General features: G+C 36.5%; 1 protein-coding gene across 26 annotated transcripts in view; it reads right to left on the reverse strand.

Moving 5' to 3' along the window:
- Positions 1-499: 499 nt before the first annotated feature.
- Positions 500-12827, reverse strand: part of RIMS1 (regulating synaptic membrane exocytosis 1) — a 244073-nt gene continuing 231745 nt past the window's right edge. For all 26 annotated transcript variants that reach the window (XM_070292523.1, XM_069599446.2, XM_069599471.1 and 23 more), the window contains 4 exons: positions 9036-9148; positions 5493-5594; positions 4772-4911; positions 500-2728 (listed from right to left, as the gene is read on the reverse strand). In XM_070292523.1, the coding sequence (XP_070148624.1) occupies positions 2510-2728; positions 4772-4911; positions 5493-5594; positions 9036-9148 (574 nt within the window). In that variant the 3' untranslated portion in view covers positions 500-2509. The remainder of the gene's footprint in view (positions 2729-4771; positions 4912-5492; positions 5595-9035; positions 9149-12827) is intronic.

A 12827-nucleotide genomic window follows, 5' to 3' on the forward strand; every position in this document is an offset into this window, starting at 1 on the left:
TCTCTAAGATTCTGTTGGAGATGATATAACATATTGTTTGGTTTAAGTTGACCAACCCTAAGGCAAGTTTCTATGAATCAGTCAAGGGTCCAGAAGGAACCAATGGAAAGAGGAACCAGATGCTTTGGTAACAGGTGCAGGAATTGATATTTTGACATATCACATGCTTGAAATGATTTGGCAGTTGGACAACAGCACACTTAAAGAGCAGCAGAAAAACAATCTTCTGTTTGATTCTTACTGAGATTTATTGTTTTCAGTAATGCCACTTTTCAGAAGTAAACTTATGTGCTCACTTAAGACAGGCTGACAGAGTAAAAAAATTGTATGGGATGCAAAGTACCCTTTGGGCTGGAGATGAAGACACACATTTGTGCAGTGACAAGTCAAGTGCCCCCAGCAGATGACAAATCCCACCTCCCTTCCCGCGATCCAGCTCCCATCTTGCCCAGTGGAACCCACAACAAATATCTGGTACAACACAGAACACAGATGGCTGTAGACTCTGACATGAAAAGTAAATTTTATTAAACATGTTTACATACATGAGTTGGAAGTTCATTTAAAAGCACAGGGAAGTGTTAAGACAAGTGGTCAAATAGAAAGATACTACCCAATTAGAATCAGTTGATTGTTGGCCACTAAGACAGAACGGTATCTAGCAGAAGTACACCAATGCTTCAGTCCTTCCTGCTCAGCATGGTGACCCGTGGTCAATCTGTGCCCTGGGAACAATGGGCAGGTCATTCTGGCGTGTGTGAATAATAAATAACTCACTTGGTGCAGGCAGTATGTCTATGGATTAAAACCTAAGTGTACACAGTGTCTACATGTGTTACAGCCCCACAGGAGGAATCGACACCAAAATATTTATTAGAAGGAATTTGGTCCATACTACATCACATTTTCCAGAGGGTAAAAAATAAAGTCCATCTATAGACATTTCACCTCAGACTCACAGATGGAGTCTGGCTAAAACTTTGCAAAATGTCTATAACAAAAATGGATGGCTTAGATTTCTTGGTTATTTCAGTAGAGTAATTAACAAGCAAACTGTACAAGCACATGCAACATACAAGCTGGCCTATGTGGAACTAACAGACATTATTAAATAACCTTTTGTTTCTTTTCTTTTTTCCTTTCTTTTTTTTTCTTTATCCTTTTTTTTTTTAATAAAACGTGCATGCAGCTTTGAACAGTTCCAAGTCATGCTGCTCTATTTGTGGAGTCACAAAAGTGGAGGGACTCATAAAAGGAGGGGAAAGGTCTTGATGCACCTGCAGAGTCTGCAGTTGTTAGCACAGATACAGAAGGTCACAAGGGAATTCAAGGCCAAGAAAAACTCAGATGAAGAAAATGCAAATTGAATTGGACTTTGTTTTATTTCCCCCACCCCAAAGTAAGATACTTTCCATTAAAAAAACAAGCATTGTGCTTGCATCAATTTCAAAGAAAGGTAAACTAAAATTTGATAAAAATCATTAGTGTGGAATATTTCAAATGAAATTTCCAGTGGAATATTAATAGCCCATACCATGTTCTTGCCAGGACGGGTACTAAGTCTACACTTCTAGTCACCATTTTGGGAAGTCAAACATATGGTTTGTACACATGAGCATATACTTGCTTTTATTTTGGATGTCAGGAAGGAAAAGGCATTACAAGGAGTGTTTCCACGGTACAACGATGCATTTAGGTTAGTTCCCAGCATTCGCTGCAGACTCAGTTCTGCAAAAGTCTTCCATGCAAAACAATGGAAAACATAAATTAATGTTTTAGAACACAAACAGACATGAGCTCCATTCAAAACAGTGATTCTGTGATTATTTGTTTTTGGAAGATAACTTTCATTTTCTGGGTTTCTACACATAAGAACCTGAAGAATCATAAAGCAAAAGTCAGTGAAGCCCTGCATCGGCCTCACTTTGTCTTATGGTGCACACTCTGCAGAGATGCTACAGAGACTGCTTCAGCCCTTTTTTTTTGGTGCTTTTGGAAAAAGAAAGGAAGGGTCTCTGTAAACATCACGAGCCCTGTCATGACACAGCTGAAAATGAGTAGAAACAACAAATGCAGTGAAAACCGAATTAAAACAAATCTGAAATCAACTGAAATCAACAAACAACGCGCAAACAAAACATAAACACCAGGGAAATAACACTCCTTGTGGTTTGTGCAAAAAACACATAAAATATAGCTTTTCACAAAAGTGACAGTTTCCAGTTTGTTCAGTTTGATGTGTGCATGTGCGTGCGTGTGTGTGAATTTGCAGTTTCCTTTCTCTCATTTGTTAGAAGCATCAGTGATTCTCTAGCACGTTGACTCTTCCTGTATTTGATAGACTGCCTTGTTCTGTCATGTGAAGCCAGGTTTTAAACAACGATTGGGACATATTATTGAAAAACGACTACAGGCAAAACACAGGTTGATTGTCTGTCTCCAACAATGCTCATGAAATATCTGGTTCAGATTATTATCCTGAAGGTAGAGTCTTACTGGTGTGAGTTCATTAGGACCGGATGCAGGGGGGCCCAGTGGAACTTTCCAGAGATGACTGGGAAGCCCGGCGGGTCAGAGGGGTGAGCGTGGGGTCAACCAGTGATGACGGTGGGAACAGCTTGTACCAGCCGATGACCATGCTGGAAAGATCGAGTTCCTCCAACAAGATCTGAGCCACCCCCATGAAGCATTTGTGGTCCATTCTGCCATAGTCCCCCCAGACAATCACCTGCAGAAACAGAGAAGTGCGGTAAACTTGAGCTCCTCTCCTTCACTCGTGAAGAGTTGAGAGCAAACTGGTCTGTAAAACTGAGCCAGCCAGGGAAGGAGGTGAAGTGAACATAACTAAGACCAAGGAGACTTAATAATTAAAAATATTCAGGTACTTTGAGATACTTCATCATGATTTTTTGATTTGATGGAATACATAGTATTTCCCCAGTCCATGAGAGGTATTGTCTGTATAAACCATGTTAAAAACAAACAGGCAAGCTTATTTACTTATCAATTCAAAATCTTCTTTAGCAACTATTATCTAGTGAGCAATGTGCAGGACCCCAGAGATGTACAAATTAAATTTTGTGCAAGCTAGGAGGGCAAGATAACCCAGCTTCTGGTACCATGGCATGTGTGCATGGTGGAATGTGCAAAAAGAATAAGAATATTCATTACATCTCTTTTATATTATAGACTTGTTACTGAAGGGACAGGCTGAAAAATAATTATAAGCTGGTGTCTTTTGAGGACTTGCCTGACAGTTTTAACTGGATCAGAGGATTAACAAGTCAGCGAACTGACAGAACAATCTGACACCAAAATCAGTTTTTGGGGTGTCAGGTAAGATTCCCATTACACTTACTCCAGGCTCTGTGGAGGTTCCTAAATGAACTCACTCACCTGTTTTACAGAGGCAGGGGTGGCAAATCTCAGTTTTTCAATTTACTGAGTAACCTTGCCAAATTATGTAATGCCTGTATTCCTCAGACATAATCTTTCAAAAGATATAAGTGAACTGCATTGAATCTTTCAATGTAGATAGTGAAATGGTCTATGACTGAGCTGATATTATAGAATGGGTGTAAAAGAAGGATATTTCAATGAATAATTTCTGGACAAATGATCATATAAAAGGGAAAAAATAAAATTGGACCCTACTTCACAACATAAACCAAAATAATTAAACTCTATGAAAACAATATATTTATAAACTTCAGGTTATAAATATATATAATACTAACCTTAATATATATAGTATATATAATATATAATATAATATATAATATATAATGTAATATATAAATATATACACCCAATATATTTATAAAGAAGGATTAAAATAAAGAAGGGTTATACCTAACAAAGAAGATATAAAGAAGGATTGTTTAAAACTAAGTCAGAAAAAAAGCATAAACAATACAAAAGTGGTTTTTTAAGAAGTATATTTAATTTGAGAACTTCTGTTCATCAAAAGATGTAAAGAATTTGGTAAAAGAAAAGTCACAGTAAGACTAATGTGTGTGTCATTCATGTAAATGACAAAAGACCAGTATCCAGAACAGCTTAAAACAAACAAACAAACAAACAAAAAACTTCTACAAGCTAAGAAGAGTATCAGGTAAAACGGTTAATTTTTCACATAAGAGAAAATCCAAATGGTCAATTACACATGAACAATTTGTTTAATCTTATTAGTAGCTAGAGAAATGCAAGTTAAAAGCCAAAAAAAGCTGGGGGCAGGGCAGTGGTGGTCAAAATATCTAGAAAAGATAACATGTGGAAGCAGCTAACAGCGAAACTGCCACTCACCCAGTCATGAATATTTGCTTCCTTTCCTTCTTTGCATCACGTCTTGCTTACTAACCTATTATTAACATTGGTTGCCCTAATTATCTATCTATCCATCCATCTACCTGTCTACCCACCCACACATACATTTTCCATCCAGCTAGTCTACGTATTTATGTATCTGTCTACCTACCTGTCTATCACTCCACCCTTCTACCTGTCTGGTCTAACCTGTTAACATCTAGAAGACGAGAGGGGTGCGAAGCAGGGCAAAAGTATGAGGAGAGGACGAGAGAAGGGAGAAAAGGAGAGTGAAAATAACTATCTTGTTCTCCATTGGAACTAAGAGATATTTTACAACTACATATTACTTATATTGTAAATCAACAATTTGGAATTTATTATCTTTCTGTTTGCCCACCTCTTCAATGTTGGTGTGGACAATAGGTCTGTCACAATGTAAAAAGACAAACCAGCTATGACTGACCTGAAGGACTTTACCCTGTGGACTTTCATCAAAAACCAGGGACTGTTGGTACAAAGGGTCCAGGGTCTTTCGTGCAATTCTTGTCTTCTTCTTGGCTATGCAGGCCCCATTCTCCAAAAGATACACTTTGACATAAGGAGCTGAACGAAGATAACATTAACAGATAAAAAGTTAACCCTTCAAATTAAATGGACTTTATTAGCAAATGCTTCCTTAGAGAAGTAGAGATGCTTATTAAAAGCTTTCCATTGATTATTTAAATCATTTAAAGTTTTCAGTGCTCCATGAATGCTACCCCTTAAAACCCATATGTTACTACTAACATAATTTTCCTCATTTCAAGTCTGCAAAGTTATCATAAGATTCTGACTTACTTGGCTTATGGCTGGCAATACAACATAGGCTTATACTTTAAAGCTCATTTTTTACCTAAAAGCTTATCCTTGTTATGATTAGAACTGAATTTTTATGCTGCCTTTGTACATGGGCAGACAAAAATAATTGACATGAGCTAAGAAGCCATCATAACTGAATTTGTCTTAACATGACAAGACTCTTCCTAATACTTTCAACAGAATAATTGTGCAAGGAAACCCCAGATCCGCTGTTATACAATCAAAGGACAGATAATGCAACACGGAGCATATGAATTCAAATACAACATGTTTTGAGCTTCTGTCCATGGGAGACTCCCACATGAACAGTTAATTTTGTGTCTTACCAGGTGTGGATTTGGAGCCGGGTTTCTGCGTGAGGCTTCGTGCTCTAATCACTTCAACTTCTAACTGGCCCTTTTTATCCTCCATTCCTATCTGTATATCACCTGCCAGCACAAGCAAAATGTGTCAACTTCTTTGCAGTCACATCATGATCTTCATAAAAAAACTAATACTTAGAGCCCCCAACCCCACTTTTTTTCCCTAACTCCAAATCAGGTTTTAAATGTTTCTCTTCATTTTTCTGGTACTCATTCAACTTATGAGAGTCTCATACTGGTTTATAAATTGCTTAACTGTAACAACACTGAAGTAGTTAAGAAATTCTGTACCCGAAGGTTTATTATCCTTTATGTTGAGTATATGAAATACTTAATAAAAAGTACAATTATCTGCATTCCCATTATTTAGCAAAAACCTCCATTAATATATTGATAAATACCCTAGCAATTTCATAATTTGTTAGTTCCTTCCTTCAATCCTATCTTTCTTTCTCTCTCTGGCTATGAGCCTATCTCATCTACCATCTATTAATCCATCTCTCTCTCTCCATCACTCTGTCTATACATCTATCTACCATCTACCTCTATCTATTTATCTAACAACTTTCATGACCATACATCCTTAATTTACTGACTGTATGAATCATGGAATGGGAATGTTATTACCTATTTAACCAGATCCCTGTGGATGGAAATATAGCTTATCCATATTGTTGTTATTAAATAACACTAGAAAGAACATCTTTAAGAAGAATTTTTACACCCATGGTTAATTATTTCTTAAACATAAATTTCCAGATTTGTAATCATTAGGTCTAATTGAAGGGACATTCAATAATTTCATGCATACTGCCAATTATCCTTCAGAAAGGTACACTGTGATCAGAAAAAATCTGTCTTCCCACTTCCACAGCCCACTAATAACATTAAGAGCAATATGTCTACTTTTTTGCCAGTCTGATGTTCCATAAGTTATAATTAGCATTTCTTTGGTTATTAGGGAGGTTGAACATATTTGTAAATATTTTCAATTTTTATTTCTTCTTTTGTATTGCCTGTTCATGCCCTTTATCCATTTTTAGAAGATGCCAAACTTTTTCTGAATGATATGATACTTTATCCTCCAAAATATTAAATATATTTATTTCTCACTTGGTTTTAGTTGGTTGAATCATCTCCATTTTCTCAGCTGTGACAAAGAATTCAGTTGTTAATTCTTCTTATTTGCCTCATCCACTGATCAATGTTGTGGTTCTGGATTGTTCATTAATTTTATAATAATTCTTGTTTTAAACCTTAGCTCCTGGGGACTCTCAGGCTTTTTCCTTTTAATCACATACACACACACTTCAAAGAGTCAAACTGTTCTCTAAGCCTTGTTATTAGTATAAAATATTCCTAGTCTCTCTTTCAACTTCTTCCCTTTCAAAAGTCACTGCTTTCAAAATTTGCAATATTTTAACTCATTTATTTTTATTTTTTTTACTTTCTGGCATCTGCATCTCTAAATATCATATTCATAAGATACCTTCCTTTTTTCAATAATAGATATTATTGACCTCTAATTTTGCTTTCTCTGTCTTCCTGTCCCCTGTATACACTTGACATTTTCTGTCATGCTGTTCTCCCAATATTAATATTTATATTATGGTTATGCAATATTGTAGTTAAGTACAATGGAATATTGTGATTACTTCTCATTCCTTGGACACTTCCTTTTCTCTACGCCCACTAAGTGTGCTTTAAAAAGCACTTGCTTACATTTTTATGTATTTTTATGCTAATTCAGCCCCTCACTCTGTCCTGCTTGTCTAGTTCTACTACAAAATCAAACACACTAGGTTTTCTATAGCTTTAGCTTAAGAATCTGACAGGCTGCAATTTGGACAGGTTGCTTTTAAAGCGGTAGCTGTTTTCTTAGATTTTCCTTCACTACCATTCTGGGCATCCCATCCATTTCTCTTGTACAAAAGCATTAATTTACTGAATTTAATGTTCCTCCTTTTTAGTTCACAAGTTTTAAGTCTCCTTAGTTCATTTTGTTGAAGCATGTCCTCCAATAGGTTTCTGAGTGATGCTGGGTATAAGGAAAATGTTTTGAGGCCCTTTGTGTCTACACATTTGTTAGTTCTAGCCTCAAATTTACTGGATGACTCAGCTGGCTATTGTACTCCATGTTGGAAATAAATTGTTAATCAGAATTTTGAAGACAATGCTCATCTTCTGGATTCCACTATTATTACTGAAGAGTCCAGTGAGAATCAGATTTTTAATACAATTTTGGATACAATTATTTTTCCTCTTAGGAAAGCTGTGGGATTTTCTATCAATATCTGGGACTGTAAAATGACATAATATTGTTTTTGTGTTTGAAATATTCTCATGATTTTGCTGACTACTCTATGAGTCCTTTCAAGCTAAAATCTCATGCCTTTCAGGAAGATATTTATTGGACATGTTACAGATAATTTTATCCATTTATCACCTTTTATAATCTTAATTTATGGTATTTTTGCTAGTAGAAGTTTTTTTTTATTTATTTGGCTTTGGTTTGGAAGTTCTTTCTCACTCCAAGAGTATAGAAACATTAAGTATTTTCAGTATTTGTTAGTGTCTTTCTTCACCTCTTGTTTCTCTTTTACAATTGACTCCAAAATACTACTTTTTTGAGTTCTGAAGTAGGGACGCAATTTCATTAATTTTTTTGCATAATAATGCACTCACACCAACATTCTTGATCGACTAATCTATTGATTTTTCCATGCTATAACATGCTACCCTTCTCCTACATTTGGATATATTGTAGACATTACATTGACAGAATTCTGATAATTCAAAGATAGGTGACTAACTTTATTCATTTGACATTACGTGTCAAGTTGTTGCCGTTGTTTAGTCGTGTTCGACCCTGAGACCCCGTGAACTAACTGCAGCACACCAGACTTCCCTGCCCTTCACTATCTCCCTGAGTTTGTTCAAACTCATATCCATTGAGTCAGTAATGTCATCCAACCATCTCATCCTCTATTACCCCTTCTCTTGCCCTCAATCTTTCCCAGAATCAGGATCTTTTCCAGTGATCTTTTCAGGATCGTTTCACATCAGATGGCCAAACTATTGGACCTTCAGCTTCAGCACCAGTCCTTCCAATGAATATTCAGGGTTGATTTCCTTTAGGATGGACTGGTTTGATCTCCTAGATATCCAAGGGACTCTCACTAGTTTTTTCCAGCACCACAGTTTGAAGGCATTAATTTTCGGTGCTCAGTTTTCTGGAACTTTTTTACATTCCAGCTCTCATATTCATACATGACTACTGGAAAAACCGTAGCTTTGACTATACAGACCTTTGTCAGCAGTTAGGAAAATGCATCAGAAATATGTATCAAGTTAGAAAAATGCATTGGAACTTAGAATAGTCATTTGAAACCAGCAATATTTGAGATAAATGTTCTTCTCGCTTGTATTATCAATGCTATTACGCTGCTTTAAATAATCTTGTCAACCATGAAACACTCATTTTCTTTCAGGAAAAATTATTCTTACCCATTGCAGGGGTAGCAAGGGTTTGGCGGCCGACAAGCTGGGCTGGTCCCAATCCATCAAGAAAATCACTGAATTGACTATCTGCGCCTAGTCTCACTCCAGGAAATATTAAACTATTGGCAAAAGGACAAAAATCAAAACATTAGATCTCCTAGAACTCTTTTCATTACTTTCCATTAGAATATAGTTCTGAACATGAATCAAACAGTACTTGGGTAATTGGTTTACTTACTGATTCTTTGCATTTCCTCTGAACCAAGCATATGAGGCTCAGTGCTGAACGAGAGGAGGTCTACCCTATCAATCTACAGAATATTCAGCAGAGTTCCCTGTGCTACACAGTAGGTACTTGTTGGTTATCCACTTTAAACACAGCAGAGTGTACATGTCGATCCCGAACTCCCAGTATACCCCTCCGTCCCATTCACCTGAAACTAACACGATATTGTTAATCAACTCTACTCCAATATAAAATAAAAAAGAAGACCCTCAGCAGGAGGGCTTAATTAAAGTTTCTAATGCAGTAAGTTTTTGGCACATTTTACAATACAAATCCCTACATAAATGTATGATTAACATAAAATATAAGATGTGGTATTTTATGTCATGACCTACTTAAATAATTGCTGACAAGCATTAAGTAACATTAAAGTGCTAAATTTTAAGAAACATTTAATAATTTCTTTAATAAATAATATTTGCAATATTCAGTTCAGTTCAGTCACTCAGTCGTGTCTGACTCTTTGCAACCCAAAGAATTGTAGCATGCCAGGCCTCCCTGTCCATCACCAACTCTCAGAGTTTGCTCAAACTCATGTCCATCGAGCTGGTGATGCCATCCAACCACCTCATCCTCTGTCATTCCCTTCTCCTCCTGCCTTCAATCTACGCAGCATCAGGGTCTTTTTTAAGGAGTTAGTTCTTTGCATCAGCTGGTCTAGGAATTGGAATTTCAGTTTCAGCATCAGTCCTTCTAATGAATATTCAAGACTGATTTCCATTAGGATTGATTGCTTTGATCTTCATGCAGTCTAAGGGACTCTCAAGAGTGTTCTCCAACACCACAGTTCAAAGACATCATTTCTTTGGCACTCAGCTTTCTTTATGGTCTAACTCTCACATCCATACACAACTACGGGAAAAACCATAACTTTGACTAGACAGACTTTTGTTGGTGAAGTAATGTCTCTGCTTTTTAATATGCTGTCTAGGTTGGTCACAACTTTTCTTCCAAGGAACAAGCGTCTTTTAATTTCATGGCTGCATTCACCATGTGCAGTGATTTTGGAGCCCCCCAAAAATAAAATCTCTCACTGTTTCTATCGTTTCCCCATCCATCTATTTGCCATGAAGTGATGGGACCAGATGCAATGATCTTAGTTTTCAGCATGTTGAGCTTTAAGCCAACATTTTCACTCTCCTCTTTCACTTTCATCAAGAGGCTCTTTAGTTCCTTTTTGCTTTCTGCCATAAGGGTGGTATCATCTGCGTATCTGAGGTTGGATATTTCTCCTGGAAATCTTGATTCCAGCTTGTGCTTCATCCAGTCTAGCATTTCACAGGATGTACTCTGCATAGAAGTTAAATAAGCAAGGTCACAATATACAGCCTTGACATACTCCTTTCCCGATTTGGAACCAGTCTGTTGTTCCATGTCCAGTTCTAACTGTTGCTTCCTGACCTGCATACAGATTTCTCAAGAGGCAGGTAAGGTGGTCTGGTATTCCCATCTCTTTCAGAGTTTTCCACAGTTTGTTGTGATCCACACAGCCAAAGACTTTGGCATAATCAATAAAGCGGAAATCCATATTTTTTTTCTGGAACTCTCTTGCTTTTTCGATGATCCAGTGGATGTTGGCAATTTGATCTCTGGATTCTCTGCATTTTCCAAACCCAGCTTGAACACCTGGAAGTTCACGGTTCATGTACCGTTGAAGCCTGGCTTGGAGAATTTTGAGTGTTACTTTGCTAGCATGTGAGGTGAGTGCAACTGTGTGGTAATTTGAGCATTCTTTGGCATCGCCTTTATTTGGAATTGTAATGAAAGCTGACATTTTCCAGTCTTGTGGCCACTGCTGAGTTTTCCAAATTTACTGGCATATTGAGTGCTGCTTTTTCACAGCATCACCTTTTAGGATCTGAAATAGCTCAACTGGAATTCCATCACCTCCACTAGCTTTGTTAACAGTGATGCTTTCCCATGCCTGCTTGACTTTGCTTTTCAGGATGTGGCTCTAGCTGAGTGATTACAGCATAGTGGTTATCTGGCTCATGAAGATCTTTTTTGTACAGTTCTTCTGTGTATGCCACATTTTCTTAATATCTTCTGCTTCTGTTAGGTCCATAGCTTTTCTGTCCTTTATTGTGCCCATCTTTGCATGAAATGTTTTCTTGGTATCACTATTTTGTAATATTGAATAACTATTATTTGAAAACAGATTCTTATTACAAATCAAAATGCTTAATTTTTTCAGTTTTGAATCAATTAACATCTTGAATAAATTAATATATTATATTATATGAGATTTGTATTTAAATTAAATGCTAGTATGTGGGTTAGAGTCTGTCCGTTTCTCACCATGTCTGCCTGAAGCCCCAGGCTCTATCTTTGCCCAGAGCAGGGACTGTGCTCTTATTACCTGATGTGTCCAGGATAACAAGAACCAGGCTGTCTACATAGTTAAACTTCGATATGTAATTTTTTGGAATAAGCAGCTTTGTATAAGGGTTGATCTTTTCCAACGTGGTAGTGAAGGACAGGGGAGCCTGGCATGCTGCAGTCCGCGGGGACGCAAAGAGGTAAACTTGACTGAGCGAGCGAACAACCGCATGTGCTTTCACACACATTATTTTTTCATAATCAAAGGGATTAGACACAGCATCAATTATTATTCTATCAAGAGACCATAAAATAAATCTGTGAGACATTAAGTGGATTATCCATGATGGAAGTATTACTAGATTTGTCAATTTTTTTTTTAAAGATTTATTGGAGTATAGTTGATTTACAATGTTGTTAGTTTCTGCTGTAGAGCAAAGTGAATCAGTTATATGGATCTGGATATATACATGTGTCCACCTTTTTTAATATGCTTTTCCCTTATAGGCCATTACAGAGAGTTGAGTAGAGTTCTTTGTGGTATACTGTAGGTTCCTATTAGTTATCGATTATCTATCTATCTATCTATCTATCTATATAGTAGTGTGTATTTGTTAATCCCAATCTACACTTGTTGATTTTTATATCAGAAAACAGTGTCTCCAGTTTTTTATTTGCTCATTGCTTCATAATCCTTTGACAAATATTGGTATTTTTCAGCAAACTTAACTCCAAAACTTCATGCCTTCTGATTTTTGTTCCTGGCTGTATCTTGCTGGGAGAATGCATACCCATCATCAGATCAAATAAAGGGACTCACTACTTCCAGGAATGGGAAATGATATCATGAACATTAACTTGGCAGAATTTATTTTCTGAGCCTAATTAAAAATGTCAGTAAAATAAAATAATTTATAATGAATGGGTAAAAGATATCTGTATGGTAATACATAATTATAGAAAACTTGTACACAGTCAATCCCCAAGTAACCCATTGCAGGATAATACTTAATTATTTGTAAGATCTATCACCTCAGTAACCTGTCAACTATCAAACTATCCATCAGTAAAACCATTATTTCAGTTTCACCAGAAAAATTCTCAAGCATAAGAAAAATGCAGATTTTTCTGTAAAAAAAATCATACCAAGTAAACAAAAACAAAAAGCTAGTTACATTTTCCCCCAATTAATT

Source organism: Ovis canadensis, chromosome 9 (assembly GCF_042477335.2).
Source record: "Ovis canadensis isolate MfBH-ARS-UI-01 breed Bighorn chromosome 9, ARS-UI_OviCan_v2, whole genome shotgun sequence".
Taxonomy (NCBI): Eukaryota; Metazoa; Chordata; class Mammalia; order Artiodactyla; family Bovidae; genus Ovis; species Ovis canadensis.